The sequence below is a fragment of the Lissotriton helveticus genome, chromosome 11 (assembly GCF_964261635.1).
Source record: "Lissotriton helveticus chromosome 11, aLisHel1.1, whole genome shotgun sequence".
Lineage (NCBI taxonomy): Eukaryota > Metazoa > Chordata > Amphibia > Caudata > Salamandridae > Lissotriton > Lissotriton helveticus.
In genome coordinates, this window is record NC_136072.1 from 703,171,517 (window position 1) to 703,199,453 (window position 27,937).

At 44.6% G+C, this 27,937-nt stretch overlaps 1 protein-coding gene across 1 annotated transcript in view; it reads left to right on the forward strand.

Annotated features, from left to right (window-relative positions):
* The window catches only part of GOLGA7 (golgin A7), a 127,179-nt gene that overhangs the window by 41,457 nt on the left and 57,785 nt on the right, over nucleotides 1–27,937 (forward strand). The window contains exon 3 of the mRNA XM_078666552.1: nucleotides 13,765–13,917. Within this exon, the coding sequence (XP_078522678.1) occupies nucleotides 13,765–13,917 (153 nt within the window). The remainder of the gene's footprint in view (nucleotides 1–13,764; nucleotides 13,918–27,937) is intronic.

Consider the following 27,937-nt stretch of genomic DNA (forward strand, 5'->3'; position numbering starts at 1 on the left):
TCGTGTAATGCAACTGGTGCTATGTAAAGCGCTCTGATACCCGATTCGGGTCAAGTTCACGCTAATTAAAACTCCGTAAAATACATATACGTGTTAGCAGGGAGCTTGTGTATGCATTCTCTGCCAATGGCACACAGCAAACCACCAAATACATCAGTGCCTTCTAAGCTTAACCATAACTGACACTCATTTTCACTTCCTCACATACTGACACGGTGAAGCGCAGGCACTTAGCACAGCACGAGAACAACTCTTCTCATTGAGCATTGAGCAATGTACTGAAACAAACTCCCCATTGGATTTCCTATCAAACAACGCAATTCCACAAAGTGACATGCAACAGGTCGCTTTGGCGCCTTTTCTGGGTATAAAGCACTATATGAATGTAAACCCATAACAATACCCGAGATGGTTGCCATTAAGGGCCAATGAACATTGAATTAAAAGATATCAGAGTTTGCACGTGTGGGAGGGTAGCATGTTACTGTGTAGCACAATGCATTCTTTTTTTCTCTATAAATCAAAACACAGCACAATTAGCTGTGTGGCGAGCTGTAATTGGATATTTCATTACATTTGCAAAATAGTTTTGTATTTTTTGGCCTATACGATGTGATACTTCGCTTTATAACGAATATGCATCACACACGATGCATTGGAACACCGGAAGCTAATACCGCCTGGAGACCTCCGGTAGCCCTGCTGTGTGGTATTACCTCCTTTACGATCTCCGTGGGTCAGAATCGGAATAACTTGGTAATTGCTCATATTCAACCCAGTATCACGCTGCAAAACGTAGAATACTGTGTGTTTTTCCCTTACATTTTAAATCTGGAAAAACTGTGGTAAATGTGTGTGGAGAAAAACAAGGCTATTTTATGTGGTTGGGTAAGCTACCAGCCAGCCAACTGAAAGCTTCATGGCACCTTCTTCCAAACAAGCATTGAAAATGCAATAGGTCTCGCCTTTGATTAAGTTGAAGCCATTTGCTTTGCTAATGGTATTGTATAGCAAAGTAATTGGCTTTAATTTAATCAAAGGCGAGACCTATTGCATTTTTAATGCTTGTTTTGACTGGGTGACGCAGGCATTCTACTGGGGCTTATGGTGGTATTAGTGTTAATACGAGATAGAGTAGATGAGATGTTAGGCATTAACAAACCACCCGTAATTGGGGCAACAGTAGTTAGGTTTGTTATGGCTCCCCCTCCCCCCCTCCTCGGGGCACCTTCAGAGGGCAACAGCAGAGGAGATACCCCGTAATCAAGAGACAGTCGTCGATCTGTGAGTTCAATTTGATTTGAGGCAATGCCCACTACTCTCTCCAGCATAGAGTCAAGCGATACCGAAGGGCGTTCTCGAATCCCCCTAACCCCCGCTCGGATCTCTACCTTATCATTGCAAAAATAGAAAGTGGTTCTGACCTGCTTTCAGACAATGTGTTCTTCAGATGACAAACCAAGGAGGGCTCGGCCGGCCTTGTACGGCCACAGACGGCGCAGACAGGCCCTCTCTTGGCCCGGGCGTGTCCCACGCTGCTGGAGCCCTGCCAGATTAAGTGCTATGCCTCCAGGTGCGGGACTAACATGGGCGGCTTCCTGTCGTGGTCTCTTCTGGATCTCGTAGTCTGCCCCCTCCTCTTGCTGTAACGGCTCCGGCGCTGAAGGAGCCCTGCGCATTAAGTGCTGGTCCTCCTGGTGCGGGAGCAACACTGGCGGCTTCCTGCCACTGCCTCTGCTGGGGCTCGTAGTCCGCCCCTTCTCCCCCTTCCGTAAAGCAGAACAGGGTGCATTTTTTAAATACAAATATAAAAAATGTAACTACCATTTTTTAAGACTAGGTCCTTGAGTCCACTGCCTACTCTTAAAACATGTTTTTCTCATCATTGACAAAGGGGACGGGGTCCTTTGGGTTCCCCTTTCTGTTTGCGTATGCTTTACCTCTATCAGTTGCCAGTAAAGCATGTATGTTTTTGACCGGATTTCAGTCGCAAAGCATCAGTACAATACATGCCATTCTAATTTACCCCTTCCAAATACTGCTTTGGTTTGTAGTTACAACCCCAACTTGCGATTCGGTAACACATTACTGAATTGCAATTTGGGGTTTTGCTTATCAAAAGCCCTTTGAGGATGTAAAAAGCCTTTAGTTCTTGTTTCCTTAATCATACCCAATTTCTTCATTCATCTATGAGCTGCACTATCTTGACTAAAGAGTTCCTCCGGAATCAGCTTTACCTCCATGCTTGTTACGCATGTATGTTGGGTACCACATGGTTATCCTCCTTGATGTCGAGGGGTTGTCAGCCACATTTTTCCAGGGTGACTGCATAAAATGAATATGGGAACAAATATGATTCTTATTGTTGACAATTCTTGTGCCCCTTAGTTAGAACACATCCAGCCACACAAAATGACCCATGCTCTTCCAGAGCGTCCTCAGTGTGCACATTAGATTTGGTGCTTCCCAGGATATTTCTCATCACAAGCCCTTGTTAGATCTTGGCTTGATAATTATAGCAATTTCTGGCATTATAGTATCCTGTTTGGACCGGGTAAGTTATCTATGTCTAGGGCTACATCAGTATCAAATTAAGACTCCTGTGCAACCAAGCTGCCTAAATGATCACTAATATCCCACAGTTTTCTCATGCCTCACCTTTGCCATTTAGTCCACATTGCCTAGCTATGAATAATCGGATTACGTTTGAGGTTATTTGGGTGCTCTTTAGTCAGCTTCCAGCTCTCATTGTAAAGCACTTGCTCCCTTTTTAGGTCTCACCTACGCAGTGCGCATGCGCTTCATAGGAAATAGACCTAAAGCATTCGATTCCCTTTTTGAGGCAAACTCGTGCACGCGTTTCGTTACCTTCAATGGCAACGCGTGCACACGGGGCGATTCCCTTGCGGGAGCGAACGGCGATAATAATACCATATGGTGCTGCGTGCGGCAGCGCCATATGGTATTAATTATCGCCGCTGGTTCCCGCAAGGGAATCGGTAGGCCCCCTCCCGCCGCGCGAGGTGCTTGCGCGCTTGTTTTATATATGACACCATTCCACCCACCTTTTTACCAACGGACGGCATCTCACCTCCCCCCTCTCGCCAGCGCATCTTCACACATGTTTCTCGACTTTCACTGCGTGTCGAACATGCCACATTCCTTCCCTGATATTGGCACCGGCACTGTCATATTTCGACCTTGCAGGCTTTTTTTCTTTAACCACACACACGTTCCTGCTGGTAATGCAACAAGTGGTGGCGCTGCCACATCTCTAGCATGCAGGCTATTTACTTTTACTCCACACACGTTCCTGCCGGCTTTTTCCTCTCACCACATCTCACCACCGATGTAGACATGTGCTGACACTGACACAGGTCAGACATGTCGGTGGAGTAATGGATACATCGCCAAATCCGTTAGCAACCGGAGGCCCCTGCAAGTCTTTCCACCATGTCCTTTTACCTGCAGGCTTCCCGCTCTTCCAGCGTATGTATTATAGAGACTCCTACCTTGGCCAGGCTCAGACTTGATCGAGACACACCCAGGTGTACTGGCCTCACAGGTATTTACATATTATCCTGTCCTCTCCTCCTGCACCGTGACCACTGCCCGGTTCCCTTGCCATCTTAACGCTGCCCCCTGATGGCATTTTTCATTTACGCTGCTTACTCCCCCACCCTCCTGTGCCTACTTACAGGGCCCTCACTATCCCGAGGAATCTATCTGCTTCTGTTTCACACGGGATCTGCTTCTATCTTTGCCCAACGGACCACCATACATGGGGTAACCGGTCCTCAACACATCTCACTAGCCCGTGCTCCAGCACACACTTTCAACGCTATTATTTATTTTTTGCCCCTTCTTTCCAGTTCACAGTCAAGGTAACCAGTGTTATTGTTTAAACTGGACAAGTCGGTTTCTACTAGGTCTGCCCCAGTGCTTAATTTGTTAAACAATAAGGGCTGGTGCCCTAAGCTCTGAGAAGCGGCGGCCGGGGCTGTTAAATGTCAGCTCACCAATACTAGGACTGTGTGGTTATAATTCCACCTCATGCCTCCTTATTCCACTAACAGGCCCTGCTTTTGTCTCTACCTCTCTCTACCCCTCTCTCTCTCTCTCTCTCTCTCTCTCTCGCTCCCTCCCTACCTCTCTCTCTGTCCCTACCTCTCTCTCTCTCCCTACCCCTCTCTCTCTCTCTCTCACCCTTTAAAAGTAAGGGGGGTATCAGTTCCATTATATGCAGTGTCCATGACATTAACTAAATCATGAGCGGCCAGCAAGGAGGCCAGCTCACGTTCCCTTGCATTAAGGTTGTTGACGGCAATGATGCCCTCCATAGTATTAAAGTGAGGGTTTCTTATATGGTTGTCTTGGGAAGGTGCCGTGCAGAGCCTTATATTAAAATCTCCCTTTAAACATAATCCCGCCGGTTGGCCACTATCTACAATAGCATTCTGGAGGGAAGAAATATGCTCAAAAAAGGAAATAAAGTTAGTATTAGGCATGCTTGTGCATTCATTGTTGTAACAATTAGTTAGTTATATTGTCCAGCCTCTTTTATATCTGATGATTAGAAAAATAGAATTATCAACCTTTAAGGCCTTTACGCTGCCTCCTGCCTTGATGTTTGCCCAGGTCGACAAACCTCCTATCGCACGACCGGACCTTGAAGGAGTTGCTGGATTGTGGAAGGAAGCAAAGCCATTAATATGCACTTCATTTACTGGCCAGGTCTCCTGAAACATCAGGATATCGTACTGAGTGATAAAAGAGAGCCACTCAGGGCATTTAGATTTGGAGTGTATTCCTGCATTGTTCCAACTCCATATCTTTAAAATATTGTCTTCAGGGCTTTCATTTGCACAAGGGCCTGTCGTGTTCCGAAGTGTGGATTCTGGGACTAGCACAGTGATGACCAGCTCAAACTAGGGGTAGGTTACAGTCAATCCAAACCATCTAGTGCAGCAAAACTATTTTCCAGTGGAAGACGAGAAAAGGATATGGGGGCTCGTCATCATAGGCTTGTAAAATAAACCAAGTGGAAGGCAACAGATGTTAATAGCAGGAACCTGGCTGACTTTCTGATGTCTTAATAGCTTACAAGCTGTTACTGGTCTGCTTAGGCTAATCATTATACAGTCCCCCTCAATGTTTTTCTCAGGTTACCCTACCCAGCCCACCCTCTGAGCCATTAATAGGTCGTTGATATCAGTAGACCCAAGGCCTTGGTGCACTGAGCCTTTCGCATATAGTATTGCAAAAGGAAGGATCCATTTGGGAGGGGTGGGGGGCTAAGATAGAATTATTACTGGGCGGCGGCTGTAAATCTGATTGCTGATTGCAAAGGAGTGTGTGTAGGTTGTGAAATTACCCATCTGGACAGGTTGGGCCCATGTAAGTAGTTGGTTGCTGCTAGACTCTGTTCTGAGTGGCTGCTTCCTCTTGTTTTCTGCCTGTTTGTTGGTAGCCCTCTTCCTCTTAACTGCTTTTTCTTCATAGTATTTTCCGGTAACAGAGCATCTGGACGTTCTTTTTAGGTCGAGCGACCTATCTCAATGCGCATGCGCATTGAGCGGGAGCGAGATATATAGGGCTTTAAACAGACTTTAACTAACTGGCGATTTGGTGCTGTGCCCGTCCGCTTTTAGGTCAATGCGCAAGCGCATTGACCTAAAATGCGCGCGCACAGCATCAAATCGCCAGCCATCTGTTGCCCAGCTTGGTGCCGCTCCACCCCCTGCGGCATCAAAGGCTTTCACGGCCGGGCGGCCGTGCTTTCAGTTTCAGGAGCCTGCATTGTTTTCACGGCCGGCCTCCGGCCGTGACTCGCATTTCTCCTTCCTTCCAGCGCTGCCTTGTTTTTATCATGTCCCTTTACTTGTAAGGTAATCCTTGATGGCAGACTATCATTGCAGCGTTTCTCTGTCCACGTTATTTCATCCGTGAGTCTCGCATTAAACATTTAAACCTGTTTTCATTAGAGAAAACAGTATTTTATCGAGATACCGTCACTTTTCAACTATATCTTCAGTATGTAATGCTGCGTTATCATATATAAATTCTCAAGATACTGTATGAATGTTACATCCTCTGCCCGCAAGGCCATTCCATTATTTTTCTTGCTTCTTGCACCACTAGATGAAGGCTCCAATGAGAACTTCTGGTCTTCTTTACATAGATGTTTGATCCAAGCATTAAGTTCTTGTTTCACTAATGGATCCACAGGACGTCCTAATCTTTCCTGCAGGCAGTCTCTGCACTCTCCCAAAGTCTGCATCATCTCTTACAATCTGGGGAACTGGGTTCGAGTCTTGGCAACAACGCTGAACATCCTGTGATTCTGGGCAAATCACTTAATTTCCCAGTGCCTAACAATAAATAAATGTGTCCTCGTGTAATGCAACTGGTGCTATGTAAAGCGCTCTGATACCCGATTCGGGTCAAGTTCACGCTAATTAAAACTCCGTAAAATACATATACGTGTTAGCAGGGAGCTTGTGTATGCATTCTCTGCCAATGGCACACAGCAAACCACCAAATACATCAGTGCCTTCTAAGCTTAACCATAACTGACACTCATTTTCACTTCCTCACATACTGACACGGTGAAGCGCAGGCACTTAGCACAGCACGAGAACAACTCTTCTCATTGAGCATTGAGCAATGTACTGAAACAAACTCCCCATTGGATTTCCTATCAAATAACGCAATTCCACAAAGTGACATGCAACAGGTCGCTTTGGCGCCTTTTCTGGGTATAAAGCACTATATGAATGTAAACCCATAACAATACCCGAGATGGTTGCCATTAAGGGCCAATGAACATTGAATTAAAAGATATCAGAGTTTGCACGTGTGGGAGGGTAGCATGTTACTGTGTAGCACAATGCATTCTTTTTTTCTCTATAAATCAAAACACAGCACAATTAGCTGTGTGGCGAGCTGTAATTGGATATTTCATTACATTTGCAAAATAGTTTTGTATTTTTTGGCCTATACGATGTGATACTTCGCTTTATAACGAATATGCATCACACACGATGCATTGGAACACCGGAAGCTAATACCGCCTGGAGACCTCCGGTAGCCCTGCTGTGTGGTATTACCTCCTTTACGATCTCCGTGGGTCAGAATCGGAATAACTTGGTAATTGCTCATATTCAACCCAGTATCACGCTGCAAAACGTAGAATACTGTGTGTTTTTCCCTTACATTTTAAATCTGGAAAAACTGTGGTAAATGTGTGTGGAGAAAAACAAGGCTATTTTATGTGGTTGGGTAAGCTACCAGCCAGCCAACTGAAAGCTTCATGGCACCTTCTTCCAAACAAGCATTGAAAATGCAATAGGTCTCGCCTTTGATTAAGTTGAAGCCATTTGCTTTGCTAATGGTATTGTATAGCAAAGTAATTGGCTTTAATTTAATCAAAGGCGAGACCTATTGCATTTTTAATGCTTGTTTTGACTGGGTGACGCAGGCATTCTACTGGGGCTTATGGTGGTATTAGTGTTAATACGAGATAGAGTAGATGAGATGTTAGGCATTAACAAACCACCCGTAATTGGGGCAACAGTAGTTAGGTTGGTTATGGCTCCCCCTCCCCCCCTCCTCGGGGCACCTTCAGAGGGCAACAGCAGAGGAGATACCCCGTAATCAAGAGACAGTCGTCGATCTGTGAGTTCAATTTGATTTGAGGCAATGCCCACTACTCTCTCCAGCATAGAGTCAAGCGATACCGAAGGGCGTTCTCGAATCCCCCTAACCCCCGCTCGGATCTCTACCTTATCATTGCAAAAATAGAAAGTGGTTCTGACCTGCTTTCAGACAATGTGTTCTTCAGATGACAAACCAAGGAGGGCTCGGCCGGCCTTGTACGGCCACAGACGGCGCAGACAGGCCCTCTCTTGGCCCGGGCGTGTCCCACGCTGCTGGAGCCCTGCCAGATTAAGTGCTATGCCTCCAGGTGCGGGACTAACATGGGCGGCTTCCTGTCGTGGTCTCTTCTGGATCTCGTAGTCTGCCCCCTCCTCTTGCTGTAACGGCTCCGGCGCTGAAGGAGCCCTGCGCATTAAGTGCTGGTCCTCCTGGTGCGGGAGCAACACTGGCGGCTTCCTGCCACTGCCTCTGCTGGGGCTCGTAGTCCGCCCCTTCTCCCCCTTCCGTAAAGCAGAACAGGGTGCATTTTTTAAATACAAATATAAAAAATGTAACTACCATTTTTTAAGACTAGGTCCTTGAGTCCACTGCCTACTCTTAAAACATGTTTTTCTCATCATTGACAAAGGGGACGGGGTCCTTTGGGTTCCCCTTTCTGTTTGCGTATGCTTTACCTCTATCAGTTGCCAGTAAAGCATGTATGTTTTTGACCGGATTTCAGTCGCAAAGCATCAGTACAATACATGCCATTCTAATTTACCCCTTCCAAATACTGCTTTGGTTTGTAGTTACAACCCCAACTTGCGATTCGGTAACACATTACTGAATTGCAATTTGGGGTTTTGCTTATCAAAAGCCCTTTGAGGATGTAAAAAGCCGTTAGTTCTTGTTTCCTTAATCATACCCAATTTCTTCATTCATCTATGAGCTGCACTATCTTGACTAAAGAGTTCCTCCGGAATCAGCTTTACCTCCATGCTTGTTACGCATGTATGTTGGGTACCACATGGTTATCCTCCTTGATGTCGAGGGGTTGTCAGCCACATTTTTCCAGGGTGACTGCATAAAATGAATATGGGAACAAATATGATTCTTATTGTTGACAATTCTTGTGCCCCTTAGTTAGAACACATCCAGCCACACAAAATGACCCATGCTCTTCCAGAGCGTCCTCAGTGTGCACATTAGATTTGGTGCTTCCCAGGATATTTCTCATCACAAGCCCTTGTTAGATCTTGGCTTGATAATTATAGCAATTTCTGGCATTATAGTATCCTGTTTGGACCGGGTAAGTTATCTATGTCTAGGGCTACATCAGTATCAAATTAAGACTCCTGTGCAACCAAGCTGCCTAAATGATCACTAATATCCCACAGTTTTCTCATGCCTCACCTTTGCCATTTAGTCCACATTGCCTAGCTATGAATAATCGGATTACGTTTGAGGTTATTTGGGTGCTCTTTAGTCAGCTTCCAGCTCTCATTGTAAAGCACTTGCTCCCTTTTTAGGTCTCACCTACGCAGTGCGCATGCGCTTCATAGGAAATAGACCTAAAGCATTCGATTCCCTTTTTGAGGCAAACTCGTGCACGCGTTTCGTTACCTTCAATGGCAACGCGTGCACACGGGGCGATTCCCTTGCGGGAGCGAACGGCGATAATAATACCATATGGTGCTGCGTGCGGCAGCGCCATATGGTATTAATTATCGCCGCTGGTTCCCGCAAGGGAATCGGTAGGCCCCCTCCCGCCGCGCGAGGTGCTTGCGCGCTTGTTTTATATATGACACCATTCCACCCACCTTTTTACCAACGGACGGCATCTCACCTCCCCCCTCTCGCCAGCGCATCTTCACACATGTTTCTCGACTTTCACTGCGTGTCGAACATGCCACATTCCTTCCCTGATATTGGCACGGGCACTGTCATATTTCGACCTTGCAGGCTTTTTTTCTTTAACCACACACACGTTCCTGCTGGTAATGCAACAAGTGGTGGCGCTGCCACATCTCTAGCATGCAGGCTATTTACTTTTACTCCACACACGTTCCTGCCGGCTTTTTCCTCTCACCACATCTCACCACCGATGTAGACATGTGCTGACACTGACACAGGTCAGACATGTCGGTGGAGTAATGGATACATCGCCAAATCCGTTAGCAACCGGAGGCCCCTGCAAGTCTTTCCACCATGTCCTTTTACCTGCAGGCTTCCCGCTCTTCCAGCGTATGTATTATAGAGACTCCTACCTTGGCCAGGCTCAGACTTGATCGAGACACACCCAGGTGTACTGGCCTCACAGGTATTTACATATTATCCTGTCCTCTCCTCCTGCACCGTGACCACTGCCCGGTTCCCTTGCCATCTTAACGCTGCCCCCTGATGGCATTTTTCATTTACGCTGCTTACTCCCCCACCCTCCTGTGCCTACTTACAGGGCCCTCACTATCCCGAGGAATCTATCTGCTTCTGTTTCACACGGGATCTGCTTCTATCTTTGCCCAACGGACCACCATACATGGGGTAACCGGTCCTCAACACATCTCACTAGCCCGTGCTCCAGCACACACTTTCAACGCTATTATTTATTTTTTGCCCCTTCTTTCCAGTTCACAGTCAAGGTAACCAGTGTTATTGTTTAAACTGGACAAGTCGGTTTCTACTAGGTCTGCCCCAGTGCTTAATTTGTTAAACAATAAGGGCTGGTGCCCTAAGCTCTGAGAAGCGGCGGCCGGGGCTGTTAAATGTCAGCTCACCAATACTAGGACTGTGTGGTTATAATTCCACCTCATGCCTCCTTATTCCACTAACAGGCCCTGCTTTTGTCTCTACCTCTCTCTACCCCTCTCTCTCTCTCTCTCTCTCTCTCTCTCTCTCTCTCGCTCCCTCCCTACCTCTCTCTCTGTCCCTACCTCTCTCTCTCTCCCTACCCCTCTCTCTCTCTCTCTCTCCCTACCTACCTCTCTACTTCTCTCTACACCTCTTTCTCTCTACCTCTCTCTCTACCTCTCTGTCTAACTCTCTGTCTAACTCTCTACCTCTCTCTCTACGTCTCAACATCTCTCTACCTTTCTATCTCTACCTCTCTAACTCTCTCTCTCTCTACCTCTCTCTCTACCTCTCTCTCTACCTCTCTATCACTACCTCTCTCTACCGACTGTGGGACCTTATAAGTGTTTAGCCATGCAACAGTTGATGTTGTTGCACCAAGGATATTCTGCTGCATAACTAAATACTTATAAGGTCCCAAAGGCGAGACCTATTGGCTATGCCAGTGCTTGTTATTTATGTTGGATGCTTAGGTTTTTGTCTACACTCGTGCACAAGCTTCTCAGATTTACAAAAGTGGCATTATGGATGGATAAAGTTTTGCAGTCTTGATCTCTACTTTGGTTGACGTTCTTCCCCTGAATCCAAAGGCAACTTCCTCACTTCATGCAATCATTGAACTCTCATGACTACTCTGCCTCCTTTCTGGTGCTCTTTTGATCCCTAGTGCCAAGTAACGTTCTGGAGTTCGAACGCTCCGCAAATGTTGCATAAAATGTAAAGATTTTAATGTTTTAAAAAAAACTTTTTTTCCCTGGCCTCGGTTTTTAAATTACTTTAGTTGCAGCATTACTGTGTATTCAGCAAAGCTTATATGTTATTCTGCTTAGTGTTCATGAAGGAGAAGAAAAAGGTGGCTACCTGAAATCCTACATCTCCATCATGTGTGCCCTGAAAACGTAGATTATTAATATAATAATTGACCAGAAATTAAGAATCTCTCTCCCACAGTGCTCAGTCTTGGTATTGAGACGTGTTTGATATTTATTGGGGCATTTGTATCCCTACTTTTGAGATAGTTACTTCAAGAATGGGATGGGAAGTGTGTTTTGAGAAGAGAAACAAGATCACTAAAACAGTAATATGAAAATAATATAGTATTACATTTAGGCTCACATTATTTATAAGTACACAAGTAGACAAGTCGTAACTTTGGGAGTACTACTAGATAGTAAACTACAACTGGACTCCCAAGTGAATAAAACAGTGAGCACCTGTCTATCTCTGCTCCGAGCTCTTTGAAAAATTCTCTCTTTTTTACCAGCCTCAGCTAGACCCAAAGTGGTAAGGAGTATCATTATGAGCACACTAGACTATTGCAATGCGCTACCATTGGGAGCTCCTGGTTCCGTGTTAAAAAAGTTGCAAAGGATTAAAGTAATCGCAGCTAAGCTTGCATTAAATAGACAACGCAGAGCCTCTGCCTCGCTTGCTTTAAAGGATCTCCACTGGTTACCTATGGCACAGAGAGTTCAGTTTAAGGCACTCTGTATTGTCTACAGGGCAGCTCATAAAATGGGGTCTAAGCCTTTACAGAGGAAATTCCTCTGGTATTCCCCAGCTAGAAACCTTCGTTCTTCCTCAGCTAATTTGCTATGTAATCCACATTTCAATAAAGCTCGATTAGGAGGTAGATCAGTCTTGTAGCGTCCAGACTCTGGAACTCATTGCCTATTGAGATCAGACAAATTCATACTCTGCTGAGATTTAGGAAGGAACTGAAAACCAGACTCTTACCGAGTACCTAATTCTTTAGTCCCTCTGACCAAACTTCAGTTACGCACAGTGTCCCTAAGTGGTAATCCCAGCGCCAGGATACCCGTTGGGTGGCAGCCGCGCTATAGAAATGTTACTTACAATATCTTGTGTTGGTATGTGACAGGGACATGCTTTACTCTATTTTTCTTTTCTTGATACATAGGTATAGCTAAAACATTTTCTTACTTTCGTTAAGATTGGAGGTCACTCTGCTCTGGAACGGAAAGACAGTTAAGGGCTTAGGACGATTGTGGTGGAAGGATCTGGATTCTGAGGAGGCACAAGGATGTTTTGATACTGCCAGTAAATGAAGAATTGTCAACATTTTTTTAAATCTAAAACACATATTATGCTGGTGTCCAACAAATCTTGAGCTGCAGAGCTCTTTGGCTTTCTTAAAGGAAAATACAGTTTTGTCTGTCCTTACCTGCCTGTCTGCCCTGTTCTGTTCATCATTTTATTTTTCCTTTTTTCATGTCAATTAATGTAAGGTGGGTTTAATAGTGTGTAATTTAATTTCACGTGGGTATCATCTGTTAAAAAGAGGGAATAGAATGTGTAGTTGATCACAATAATGTAATAGAAAGAGAGTGTGTCTCTCATTCGAATTGTTTCGGGATCCTGCCCATCCGAGAACATGTATAGCATATGCAAAGAGCAGACCCAAGATGGTGAAGTGTAATGACAGGTAAGTAACCTTTCCTAAAACACATTCCCAATTGAATATGGTTATTTGAATGTGGGAAAATACCAGAGAAATTGGCTTAATTTTTTCTTTTTCTTTTCCTTATCCTATAAATGAACTTGCTGCTTATTTCCAACCTTACAAGTAAAATATTTACTTAACCTGTCACCAGGAACTTTAGAGAAAACTTATTGGATGTCAGGCTCCTGTCATGAACCTTTGCCATTGCTTCCATTTTGAGAGTATGGAGTGTGAAGACCAAACTATTAAAGCCATCCCATATGCTGGCTGATAAAGGAAATTGTGTTTTGAAGGACATTTATTTTTTCTACAGATCCTGAAAATTAAGAATTTCAAGTGACATTATGAAATATCATTCTTAATCGGACCAGAAATAAGAGAATTCTGAAAAGGCCTTCTACTTTTATATATTATATTTAAAGGGTAGTAATATGCACACTGCATGTTCATATGTTTACTGCTGTAATAATCTGCAAGCTTTTCTTGATAGATAACTCTGTCGTTCGTTTTAAATCAATTTTTAAATGTATTAAAACATTTCAAAAATGTTTTTTAAAAAAAAGGAAGTAAGATGTAAGAAACATGGATTCTGCTGATTGCAGTTGGCATTTGCAGTGCTCCTTTGTCATACTGGCTGACCTTTACAAACATCATTTGCCCCAGCTTGATTTTTCCCATGCACTGGTTCTTGGCCAATGATCCAGAGCATGTTTTTCACCCATTCCAAGGGTTATCTAGACTGCGCAAACTTTTAATGAGTTAGGAACTGTAGCGTCGGCTCTGAACATTTCTGTCCACTTTGATTTCTTTTACAGATTGACAGGCAGCAGTTTGAAGAGACCATTAGAACCCTGAATAACCTCTATGCAGAAGCTGAGAAAATAGGGGGACAATCGTATCTTGAAGGCTGTTTGGCTTGTTTGACAGCCTACACAGTCTTCTTGTGCATGGAAACGCATTATGAGAAAGTGAGTAGCTTTTGTTGTTTACTTGATGTACTCCTCATCAGAATAAAAAAAAGTTTCTAATTCTTTCAACTCAATTTTTAAAACGATTTTCTTTTTACGTGGGGTTTTATTTTCTCTCAACGGAAAGAAAATGTATGATCTGAAAGTCACTGAGTAACATTATTTTTTTCTGATTAGTATTTTGCCCCAATCAAACTTAACTTTCTGTTTCCTGAACTGAAAAGAATCGGCAACATGGCTCTTATGAAATAATTATTATTACAGAATATTTTTGAGTGTAATTACAGTCTCAATGTTGTAAACTTTTAAAGTGCATTTGCGTTACTGTGAGATGGAATACAACTGTAATATGGGCTATGCATTTTCAGCTGATAATGCATACAACTCGTCTTTATCTTACTCATTAGCAGTGGTGAAGGACCTATAGCAGCATTGTTTGTGAAGCTTGGGCTTGAATTGTACAATTAGTAGTTATCACTTTTATGGTAAAGTTGAAATTCTGTGTTACTTGTGGTGATGATTGCTATTTTAAGTGTGATCGTAATTTACTGTACAACACTGAATCCTTAATTTGTTACTTGAATGTGCTACATTTTCCTAAATTTGGGTTGATTAACTATAGTCCTTGTCTTATTAACTTTGCTTCACTTAGGTTAAATAGGATAATTGTTTTTCAGATACATTGTCTTCAATATCTGTCTACAGTAAACTGATTTTTAGGGTAGCCCGCAAACATGCATGTACTTTAGATTTCCGGTTTTCAACCAACATTAATTTGTTTTTTTTTGGATGTTGGTTATTTTTGTCTGACTTTGAATGTAATCGCTACCAGATTTTAAGCTTCACTACTATTTTGTTTAACCAGATATGGAATTACAGGTGACATTAATAATTTTATCACTGTATATTTGATTTGAATATGGATGCTAACACTACTTAATTGAGACAAAGTAGGACACAGCTCCATATTACCCTTTTAGATCATCATTTTAAAAATAGAGTAAAATGTAATATACAAAATGGCACCAAAATGACAAAAAATCCAAAAAGGAGAACCAGAGGTATGATTTTTTAAAGTTTTAAGTAGAATTTGCGCCAAGAAACACCAGTTCCCGGTAGAACAGCACCTAGGTGCAATTTGTGACGATGACCGCTGTGGAGTGCAGGTTGGGTACACTAACCAGGTTCGTCTGGCCAAAGATTTTACCTTCTGGATTTGTCCTTTAAGTCACAATCCACTACAGGCGTACACTTCTAAAGCCCTCCTGGACCTCAAGGAAGGCCCTTCGAGACACACAGGGGTAGCAGGCTGAACGGCCAGTTCTCAGTTCCTGAGTGTGTCCTGACCGTGGGCGCTCGCTGCAGCGGAGTTCAGGTAGGGCAGCCATATGCTGCTGCCCCGGCAGCAGCATTCAGCATGTGCAGACTCTCTCGCTAGCAGTTGGACTCCTGAAGCGACTGGAGGCTTTCTTCTTCTCCTCCTGCGTGAGAAGGCTTCAAATAGGGGGTGGCCAGGGCGATCCTTTTTGGGGTCTCTCTACTGGGTGATGGTGCAGAGGTGCTCCCACGGCGCTATCACTTCTCCTGCCGGGGCAGAACAAGCCACAGTCCTTGGTGCTCCCAGTGTACTGGCAATCCCCATATCTTAAAGTCCACGGGCTCCAGCCTGATCAGCATTGTGATATTTTACCAGCAGCTCTTCCTGGTATACAGAGTTGCCGCCACACTACTGTATAAGGCTACAGCACTTGCCTCACTGCGACCCCTCCTGGCATATGAGGTCACAGGCTCATTACTTTGCACATATTCCATCTGTTCCGCGCAGCACAATACATACCTTAATTCACAGCCAGAATTGTCCTGGCATACAGAGGTTGTCGATTCTATCCTGCACTTGGTCAATGCAACATCTATTTTCTGACATGTAGCACAGGCAGTCCACTCAACAAGACTCCCAACTGGACCTCACTTTCTCTATCACTCTCCTCTTCCACACAGGGCACACTGATCTTGGCAAGAAGCCAGGAACTGGTGCTCCAGTCTCCAGGACATGTGGTCTTGGATTCCCTGGATGATGTCCCCTTACCCAACAGGGAGACCAGCATGCCTTGGCCCTCAGTCCTAGTCACAAGCAGAAGTCTTGCAGAACTTCCCCTCCTCACAACTGTTGGGGAAGGCAATAGTCTTCCACCCCTGTGAGGGCAGCACAATCTGTGAGACAGGTCAATGTCATGACGCGCACGCCTGATCCATGTTTGCTATAACAACAAAAATCAGGATTAGGGATCCAGACATCAGTACTTGTTGGACACTCACATTGGCTACCATACAGAGGACTTTTCTATCCCAGCACCTATTATCTTCCCATATCTAACAATAAAATCCAGTTTTAGGCAGTCCCGCTTCCCTTAACATGCCCTTACAGTGACTATCACCTCAGTTTTATCTCTGTTTAAGAAACAACTACCAGTTTGTTTTATGGACTTTTTGAAATATTTTTACAAGCCATATTCACTGGTAAATATGTAATAAATATTTTAGACAAATGACTTGAAAAAAGTAACTTTTGCCCTGCCTAAAGTCCGTAGCAGCTAAGTCTAGATTTTGCTCTCTCCCTTCTGCTAGGTAAAAATTTGCATTTTGAGGAGTTGATGAGAAGATTATATGGGAGCGTGCTCAAGCGCTCCTTCACAAAGGTTATACAGGAGTCAAGCTCTTTAGTGAACTGTAGAAAGTTGGCACTGTGACGTGCAGTACAATTAGCAAGCGCCACAAAAGATTTCTTCAAGCTCTCGTTTGTAAGAAGCTCCGAAACCGTCAGGGAAGTGCAGTGAACTGCTAACTATCAAATCAAATACATGTGCTAACTACACTTCACAATGAGTACACTTCTCCAGTGACAGTTTGGGGTCAGTTGGCAGAAGTCTTAAACTATACTATATATACTTGATTACAAGAAGTACATGAGTGAAGTAGATAAGAATGACCGGTACTTTAGCCATATAGAACGAGTTGTAAAACTGGAACATAATATAAGAAGTTACCTGGTCATCTGAGTCAGTTGGCAACATACAGTCCGTATGTTGTCTTTCAGCAGACCACCAAAAGAATACCGACATCTGTCATTGGCTTTCAGTTGGCTCTTGTTTTTTTTTTATATGTATTTTTTTTCAGCAGTGAAAAGATAATCAACTGTTTTAATTTAACAAAGAACAACATTTCATTCATCACAATCATTAGCAGATTGAATATAAAAATACAAAACAGTGCTAAAAGTGCAAAGGTAAAGAACATTATAACAATAGTATATAGTCAAAATATGACGCCTTAAAAAGTACAATTACAACAATAAAATGAGTCACCATAACAATCAACCGTACATAATAAAACTACATAGAAAAAGACCGACTTGCTTTCTAAAATCCCTTAGTGCAGTTGCCCTACAAGCAAATCAAAAACTTTCCAAATTGTATAACATTTAGTTAAACTTATTTCTCAAAGCTTATAAATATTGACACAATCTTATCTGAAATATTTTAGTATACCTGTGCACCACAGTGGGTAGATCTTTTAACTTCCAATGCTGTAAAAACAAAAGAATAATCAATAGACGTTCCAATAGAAAAAAAATATTAGACACATTTTGGAAGAATATTCTTGAATACCCAAACATTACCAGTGATACTTAAAGTTGAATATTTACAAACAATACCAGTGAAACTTAAAGTAGAATATGTACCCCAATCATGCTATTGAAACGCTGAAAAATATTGTACCAAAATAGCACAATACTGGACAAGTAAAAAAACATTTGTAACCAATCCCCCAAAGCATTAGTTTAGTACCTACAATATTTTCTGAAACTGCAGGATATATCTTGTGTAGAGCCAGAGTGTCTAATAGGCCAGCTATCATGAAATGAAAGGAATGACCTTCTTTTGAAATTAGCTGCCTGCAAAGTTGATGTCGCATAAATGAAATAATCGGCCATTCCAGTGGTGTTATTCTACAATAGATGAATTCTATCTGAAAAAAAAATTGGAACCATCAAAATGTTTTACTTTTTAGCAGTAAACTCTGTACCAGTTCTCAACCCCCAATAATTCATACTTTCAATTCATAATATGTACCACACCAAAGTGAAGTTCTGGGTAACTGACTGGCGGAGCACACAGATTAACAATTAATATCTGCCTCAAATGGCAGTTTGTGATATATACCATCCATGACACATTGCATGCGTCTCTGTGTAGCTTTTTGAATTCTTCCATGTATTTTGGCAAGAAGGTCTCATATCCAAGATTTTTTTTTCCTAAATTAGATTCAAACCACCATGTCTTTTGTGACTCCTGTAAAGAGGCACACATTGGTCTTGCTTTTGGCTGTGTACCATCTTCATCATCTTTGAAAAGTTGGAGTCTGTTCTGTCCACCGTATTACAAGTGTATTGCTGTCAATGCATTGCACATAATGCTGGACATAATATGTGCCATGTTTTGGTTGAGTACCCTGTCTGCCAAACCCCAAGGCCCTTATAGTCTTTCTAGAAGAGCTCTTTATGGAACTTAAGATGGATGGGCAACCTGCATTATTTATTTATTGTAGAGTTCTTCCTTGTATTTACGCTCAGGCTGTACACATAGCCAGTAGAACTTTGGCAGAGTGTGTACAGCTTGATCCCATATCAATCTCTTTTGCATGGTATGTAGTGCCTGAACAGCGTCACCCTTTACAAAGAATCAAGAACTCCTCAACCTTATATATTTTTACCAGGAGTATAAATGTCTGGAACCTTGACAGACAAATGTTCCATGAAAGGCCGAATTGTGAACAAGCTGTCATGGTCTGGGTGGTCCCGGGGAAATGCACAAGAATTATCATGACTGGTGCAAAGCTGGGTGTTGCCTAATCTGTACAAGGACCAATAGGACTGTATGATTGTTTGTGCACTATTCCCATGTTCAACGTTAGGCCTCAAAATAGTTTCCGGTGAAGTAGAAGTCCGCAGGTGTGCCCCAAAGTCAGATGTTAGAGTGCCTGCTTGCTCCCTCGGGTCATGTTAGATGCACAAACTTGTTTGATACACCACTTTCACAAGGAAGTCCACATCCAGCAAAAGATAGAAGTAGTCAGTAGGCAAATAAATTGGACTATTGACTATACATTCATCATTTACATTGAATGGGAACATTTGTGACTGAAGTAAATTAGGACTCGTCCAAGTGAGCCCTGAGCTTGGCACTGTATCTTCCTGCATTCTGGAGTAGTCTACTCTGCCACTGGCTCTCCTATGTACAACTAGTGCATGCAAAGGAACGTTTCAGCTGCCATGGGCATACACGTCAGAATCACTGAAAGACTAGTTGTCATCGGAAGTAACTTTAACAGAAAAATTACTTCAGGATTTTACTTTTATTCCTCTGCCTGCCCGTGTCCCCGCTCGCACCGCCCCCCTCCCGCCGCCTCCCCCTGCGTCCCCGCCACCTTCCCTTCGCCTTCCTGCCGCTGCGCCCCCTGCGGCACCGCCCCCGTGCCCTTTGGCTGTTTCCCACCCTCCTCCCAGCTCATCCCCCCCTCACCTTTTTACTTATGGAGGCCACAGCGCGGCTGTGAGTGCGACCCTTGACCTTGGTTGAGGCCGGTCACCATCCACACCGCGCAGCTCCACCTGACTGCGCCCGTCCCCGCTGCTGCTGAGAGCATCAGTGCTCCAGTGTTCGAGGCCCCCCTGGGCTGCTACTTGTCGCTCTTGGTATTGTTGTCGCTCCTGGTAATTTTGTACTGTACTGCTGTGTAACTTCTGTATCACATCTATATTATTTCCACTGTGCCTGTTCTTTTGTTTCTTTTATTTCTCTGCCTGCACGTGTCCCCCTCCCGCCTGCGTCCCAGCCCCTTCTCCTCCTTCCCTTCACCTTCCCGCCACTGCGTCCCCGCCCCCGCGCCCATTGGCTGTTTCCCACTCTCCTCCCAGCTGATCCCCCCTCCCACCTCCCTACTTATGCGTAGAGGCAAGCCCCTCTGCACCCGTCCTGGGCCCGGCGCCAGAACCCCTGGACCCCCCCAAATACCACTACACCAGACTCCACTACGTCGCCAGCAGCCTCCACGCACTCAACGCCGGCCAAAATCACACCTGCTTCCAGGCCACCCCGAAACGGACTTACGAACCCTCCTCCTGCGCACCTGCAACTTTACCTGCGACAGAACCACCAAGCCCCCAAGGACCGGACCCAACCACCTCCGCTGTATACTCCTCAACACCCGCTCCGCACGCAAACACGCCGTCGAGCTCTGGGATCTGCTAGACACCTCTGCCCCAGACGTGGCCTTCCTGACCGAGACCTAGTGGAATGACTCCTCGGCGCCCGACATCGCCATAGCCATTGCGGACGGCTACAAGATCACCCGCAGGGATCGCACCAACGGAACCGGAGGAGGAATAGCCATCGTCCACAAGTCCACCCTCAAGGTCGCCACCCACGCAGACGACACCCTCAACACTGCCGAACACCTGCACTTCCAGATCCACACCGACCCCAACACCACCCTCCGAGGAACACTCATCTACAGACCCCCCCCGGACCCTGGGCTCAGTTCAGCGATTCCATCACCGACCTCGCCAGCACCCACGCACTCGCCTCCACGGACTGCATCCTCCTCGGGGACCTGAACTCTTACCTCGAGAACAACAACGACGCCAACTCCGCCACCCTGATCGACAACCTCGCCAACCCCATCTTCTCCACAGGCACCAACGTCGCCTTCGACCACACCACCGAACTCCACTGGACCGACCACCGCTGCATCCATTTCTCCTTCAAGAAACCAACCACGCACCACCACACCCAACAGCTGCCTCGCCGCTGGTGGAGAAAAGTCACCGAAGACCAACTGACCACCACCCTCGCCCAGAATCCACCCACCGACCCCACCAACCCAGACGCCGCAGCACACAACCTCAGACAGTGGATCGACGACTGCGCCAACATCCTCGCTCCGCTCAGGAAACCCTCCAACAACCACGCCAGCAAGAGAGCCACCTGGTTCACCGACGAGGTCCAGACCTCCAAACGCGCATGCCGGAAACTGGAGAAAATATGGCTCCATGAACGCACACCAGACAACCACGCAGCCCACAAGGACGCCACCCGCAAACATCACCACCTCATCAGATTAGCCAAGAGATCCTCCTTCAAAAACTGCTTGGATAACAACGCACACGACAGCAAAGAGCTCTTCAGCATCATAAAGGAACTCTCCAACCCCAGCGGCAACGACATCCCGCCCTCACAAGAACTGTGCGACTCACTAGCCATCTTCTTCCACCGCAAGATCGCTGACATCCACGACAGCTTCAACACCACGACCGCCCCGATTTCGCCAGACTCCACCTCCCCTGCGAACACCACCAGCGCCATCCACCTGACCTCCTGGTCCATTTGTCAACAACGACGAGACACGCAAGGTCATGAACTCCATCCACTCAGGATCCCCGTCAGACCTGTGCCCACACCACGTATTCTTTATAAACAACAACGGTCCATAGGTAAGGTAATTCAAAACAGCAAAAATGAAATATAGACACAATCGTAGCTATATTTGGTTTGTTGACCTACCCAGCCGGGCAGTGGTCAGATATTTACTATTAATCAATTTCACAAAAAAGTTTCAACAGATGTACAATGCAGGGCACAAGCCTGTTTCCCACAAATCACACATTGACATGTACACAGGGGAAAACAAGAAAGAAGGGGGCTTTTTAGGCAAAAAACTTGAGGTTAGCAACACTTCCAATTAAATAGTGGCAAAGTGTAGCATAGCAATAAACCATTACACCTTTACATTTCAAATGCAAATGCTGAACAGTATAAGGTGTAGGAAGGGTGTCGACTGCGTTTCTATTCGCTTTAAAGAATCATGCGAATCATCATCAGGACATTTGTAATGCCTAAAGATAGCCTTAGTAGCCTAGGGGAAGGAGAGAAAAACAAGCATTAACAGAGGCCCTATATTGAGGCGTACTGTAGGAGAAAGGGGGAAGAATTGACAACATAAAATAAAGACAACAAAACGCTTGCTATATCATGTGGCAGATTGATTGCCAGGGTGAAAGGGCAAAAGTATCTAATCCGCAAGTGTGCAAGAATGACATTATAAATAGAAACAACAAAACGCTTTTTATATCATGTGGCAGATGGTTTGTTAGGGTGAAAGGCCACAAATTTCTGATTTGCAAGCGCGAGTAGCGCTATTGGCTCGTGGTGAAACAGGATTCCCTTTGCCACATTTCTAACAACGGTAATTTTACAATAGGAGACACTTTAACCGCATTCATTCCAGGCAGGTGACTTGTAGGCTCAAGGAAGAAGCCGAGTGTTCATGTGGTTGCGGCAGAGAGAGTGCTGCATTCGTTAAGCCGGTGTTGGGCATAAACGGACTACAAGGAGTGGTCGTTCTATACTGCTGTGAGTATCGTTATAATCGGATCGGTGTAATAGTGGTATAGGGTACGCTTACCCATTGCGGCTAGTGCGGCGGTGACTCCCGTTAAAATCAGCGTGGCCGTGGCTGAATCGAATGCCTGGAGAAATGTGGAAACAACAACGTTTAAATTAAGGTTGCCAGGATAGTGAGGGCGGGGGTGGATTAATAACGGTAACGGACTTACCAGAATCGGCAGTACAACTGGATTGTCCAGTGATCCAGTGTTTTCGTCCGGAGGTAATTTATCCTGCAAGGACAGAGTGTGTGCAGTGGGCGTTAGCTAGGGAATAACCAGGTCTAGGCTGGTGCCGGTGTTGTGAACCTATAGCGTACTTACCGATGTGAGGGATCGAAGGGTGGTGCAATGTCTGTCGTGCCTGATCGCAGAGTGGAAGTTCTTGAAGCGAGAGTGCTCCGGTTAAAAGACTTCCGCTATTGGGCGTGACGGTGATTTGCTCGCGTTGGTTGCACTAACAGTGAAGACGGACTAAAGTGCTTATTTGGCGGCCATTTTGAGATGACAAGGAGTGACATAGATTTGCAGTAGTTTATTACAATAGTCACTTGTATTTACATAATGCCCCAATATTATTCGGTCACAAGGCACCATAGTGGTAAATAGGTCCAAGATATATATCATACAAGGTTTATATTAAGGAGTTCCGATCCTCAAGGAGGTTCAAGCCTGTGGTTAGACTGTTCGTTTTTAAGATCCATTTCAGTTCTTCTTTGAACAGGATTTTGGTAATGTCCCCACCCCGTGCGGGTGCCTTAATTGCAGTGATTATTGTCCAATGGATATCATTCTCAGAATGTCCCGTTTGCAGGAAATGTTCCACTAGCGGCGCATTTGCAGTTTTGCATCTTATCCTGCTTCTGTGCTGTGAGATCCGTAGGCAAATTTTTGGGGTAGTCTGGCCCACATAGATCTTCCCACATGGACATAAAATAGCATAGACCACGTTACAGGAATTACAATTAGTGTACGTTTTTAGGTCATTCCTTATGTCATTAAAAACAAATTCTTTACAGTCAACAGAACTCGCACACCACGCAGTTCCCACACCTATCGTGACCTTGTAAAGGCTGTAGTGACCATAGGTTATTAAGTGTCTTATTAGTACTTTTCGTTGTAGGAAGGGCAGCTTGAACTATATGGTCCCTGATATTCTTACTTTTCTTAAATGCAAAGAGTGGCATTTCTAGGTTGAGTGTGCCTGCGTTGAGGATGGGCCAGTTTTTCTTTATGGTTTTCCTGATGGTGTTGGATACAGAAGTAAACGTAGTAACACATGCAAGTCGCTCTGTTGTGCTCTTCGCTTTTGGTTCCAAGAGGGTCTCATGTGGGCAATACCATGCGCGCTTCATGGCATTTCTCACTAGACGCCTAGGGTAACCCCTGAACATGAGTTTCGTACAGAGTGTCTTGGATTCCGAAAAGTAGTCTTTTTTGAGTGTGCAATTTCTTCTTATCCTTAGAAACTGGGAGTAAGGGAGGCTGTCCCTGAGCGCACGTGGGTGGTTGCTGTGATAACTTAACAGAGTGTTGCGCTCTGTGGACTTGCGGAAAAGGCAAGTAATCAGTGTTCCTTCACAGTGTCTGATGCGTAGGTCTAAGAATGGGATGGATTCTTTGTCATGAGTAAGGGTGAAGCTTAGGCCACCGCAGTTGTTGTTTAACCAATGGCGGAAGGCCTCCAATGTTTCAGAATCTACTTTCCATATAAGAAAGATATCCTGTATGTATCTTTTCCATTCAATTATGGAAGACCTGAAGGGATTGGACTGAGCTAGGATGTTGTTTTGTTCAAGGTGGTCTACAAACAATATGGCCAGCGTGGGAGCAAAAATTGCGCCCATAGAGGTGCCACGCACCTGTTGGTAAAATTGCCCATCGAAGACAAAGAAATTCCTTGTTAGACATACCTCCAGGAGGTGCATAATAAGAGGTAGGTACATTGTGGGCTCGAGGTCTGTGGTTCAGTATGGTTTGCATTACCAACAGTGAGTCTTTCTGAGGAATATTGGTATACAGAGACTCTACATCCAAAGTGCATAGAGTCTCTGTAACTGGATCGAAGGGATAATTCTCAAAGAGATTTATAAAAGCCATGCTGTCTCTAATGAAGCAGCTCGTGATTGGCACGAAGTCCTTTAGGAAGTAATTGACGTATTGGCCCAGAGGTTCCAATACGGATCCGCAACCGGAAACAATAGGTCTACCTGGTGGATTGGGAAGTCTTTTGTGGACTTTAGGGAGCGTGTAAATAACAGGAGTACGGGGTGATTTGACATTGAGATAGGTGTGCTCATGCTTACTTAGGAAGCCGGTCTCAAGGCCCTCATCAGTGATTAGTCTGATAAGTGTCTGTAGTTCCTTTGTTGGATTAGTGGGAAGCTTGCAAAAGTGGTCTGTGTTGGAGAGTTGTGAAAGAATTTCTGTTTTGTATGAGGAGCCTTCTTGTAGGACAATCCCGCCCCCTTTGTCCGCCGGTTTGATTACCAGATTTGTATTCTCACGTAGTTGTGAGGTAGCAGCTTTTTCTTGAAGAGAGATATTGTAGGGAATGTAAATGTGAGAGTTAGCCATGCGAGTAACTTCTTTGAGAATCATCTTCTCAAATGTGATTATCTCACTCGAAACCATGTTGGCAGAAGGTAAAAAGGTCGAGGGTGGTCTGAATGGTGTGTTTGGGAACTTAGGGCTGCTGGGGTTTTGTAGAAAAAATGCATGTAGTCTGATAGTTCTAAAGAACCTGAGCAACTCTGTTTAGAGCTCTAGAAAATCTGGATATCTAGTAGGAACAAATGAAAGTCCCTTACTAAGGATGGATATCTCCTGACTAGAGAGAGTGTGCGAGGATAAGTTAAAAATTGGAATGGTCATTTGGTCATTGGTCATAGTTGTAGTGGTTGTGTGGTCTACCATTGATAGAACTTGTGTCGTGTCTGTCTCTCCCCTGGGGGATTGTACCAGCGTGGTTGTTGTTTGACTCTGCCTCTTTTTTGTGGTTCTGGGTTGCCCCTGCCTAAAAAATGAGGGCCTGGGTTCCTTGCCAAGGTACTAGGGCCTTCTCCTGCATCTAAGCTGTCCGATGAGCCAGTGGATGTGTCTGAAAAACCAACCAAATTATTTCGTCTATTGAAGCGGCCCCAGGGTCTAGAGTTCTGTGGGTTAGTGTTGTAATTTCTATTTGTGTAGAAGTCCTTGCTAAGATAGGGGTAGGCACGTTCTTGGCTAAAGGATTGATTTGTTTGTGTTTTTAACATAGGCTCGTATGAGTTGTTTTTAACAGTCAATTGTATTTGTACGAATATTTTTATAACAATAAATAATGAATCATATTACTGTTGTATAAGCGTATTAGATAAGTGAAGGGATCTAGTGGGCCTAAACCGGGTTGACCGAGACAACCACTTTGGGTTGTTTCAAGTAGTAACGGTTCACCAAGGGAAATACTACTTTTACTGTTCAAGTACCCTATTCCCCTGGTAGTAAGGGGGTCTCTCTATTTTTGAACACATTATACTTTCACCCAACACAGCATACGTGTCAGTGATTAGTTATTATGTCATTCACATGTTAAATCTTTATAGCCTGAAATACATCAATATTCTCCCTTTCACATTTTGCTTCGGCCCACTACTGCAGAGGACCATGTGTAAGCTCGCTTCAGCCATTGATCAGTTGTTCTGCTATTCACATTTAATTTCCACCCTTTGCAACATACTTTATGTGGAAATGGGCAAGCCCAACTCAACCACTAATAAGTTATTGTGCCATTCCCATTTTACTTCCATCCGCCACCAACTGTACCTTGAGGGTCATGGGCTCCTCCTTTTTTAGATCGAGCCTAGAGGCAGCACGCATGTGCTGCTCTGCGAGGCATGCTGTAATGTCTCTGGGAAGTTAGAAGACACCCACCACATGCCCACCACTTGTGATTGGCTACTTAGTCTGCCTTTCTAAATGCCATAGTTTTGACTCCTGGATGGATAGAATAAGTTTGTCCCGCCTTGTGGAGTTTTTTTTTCTGCCCTGGCGTTTGCCCCTAGTGCATGGATCCTTTCGATACGGGCCATATGTTTTGGTACCCGCAGTACTTTTTCTTTTGTCTCTGCTTATTTTTTAATTTCCTGTTGTGTATTACTTTGAGTCAGCCCCCCCGTTGTCCGTCTTCCGTTTGCTCCCACCCCCTCCCGTTGTCCCTGTTCAACATGCTCCTGCCCCCTCCCGTGGTCCGCATTCCCTTTGCTCCCACCCCCTCTCATTGTCCGTGTTCAACATGCTCCCCCCTCCCTTTGTCCGCATTCCCTTTGTTCCCGCCCCCTCCCGTTGTCCGTGTTCAACATGCTACTGCCCCCTCCCGTTGACCGCCGCCTTCCCTTTGTTCGCACCCCCCTCCCATTGTCCTTGTTCACCATGCTCCTGCTCCTAGCGCTAACCGCGCCACCTCCCCTCACTGCCCGGGGCTCAGTGTACCCAATTACACCCTTTCATTTTCCTCGAGTCGTACATTTGCACTCATACTGCTAACCGCGTCACATCCCCTCACTACCCGGGACTCAGTGTACCCAATTACACCCTTTAATTTCCCTCGGGCCGTACATTAGCTACTCCGCTGACACTAATTGTTACAGAGGACAAATGCAGGTCAGCGACGCAAGAGCTCACATTTCGGGCATGAAAGGTAGCAGATGTGAAGGACCTTAAGACACCTGTACCAACACGACAACTAACACTTAATATGACAACTAACACTTAACAATGAAAAAAAGTGTGTGAGGGGGGTCACTTGTTGCGCCTCAGGAGACTGGAGGAGAATGAAGACTGCTGGGATGTGGAATTCCCATAGCCCGACACCCAGGACATTGTTTGAGGTCAAGGGCAACAAGTTTTCATGTGTATTTTGTCCTTCAGACAAGTAGGCCCAACCCTCTGCAGCACAAACCCTTTGTCTGCCAGTTTAAGGTACCACATTATGGGTCAGGAAAGGACAATGTCTGCAGTTAAAGTAATATTTGTGTCTGTGTGTTAATGTAAATAATATAAATTCCTGTACATTTGTATTCATGGTACATTAATGCAAAGCCTTTATTATTAGGGTGAGCGCTCTTAAGTAAATGTTTTCAACTGAAACTGCACATCTGACAGTGGTACCAGTATAAAAATGTGTACACAACTTTTCAAAGTTACGCAATATGAGGCTATGTATAATGCTCTCTGATTACATGCAAATATTTGCAGAACCTTGAATGCAAGATTGGTGATTTTTTACTTTCAAAATAAAATGTTCTTAAAAAAAATGCAAGTTAGATAACAAAACGATTTAGCTTACCTACTGTAAAATTTAAGGTACCATTTCATTGCAGCATAATTTAGCAAAATGTGTTTATGTATGCTAGTATTTCCCAAAAATATTTATAATGGAATACTAGTGTAACCGGTTTCAATAAGATTATGGAAAACATAACTATAAACAAGCATTGGCAAAGCCAATATGTCTGAAATTGGTTGCCAGCCTTTTTGTTT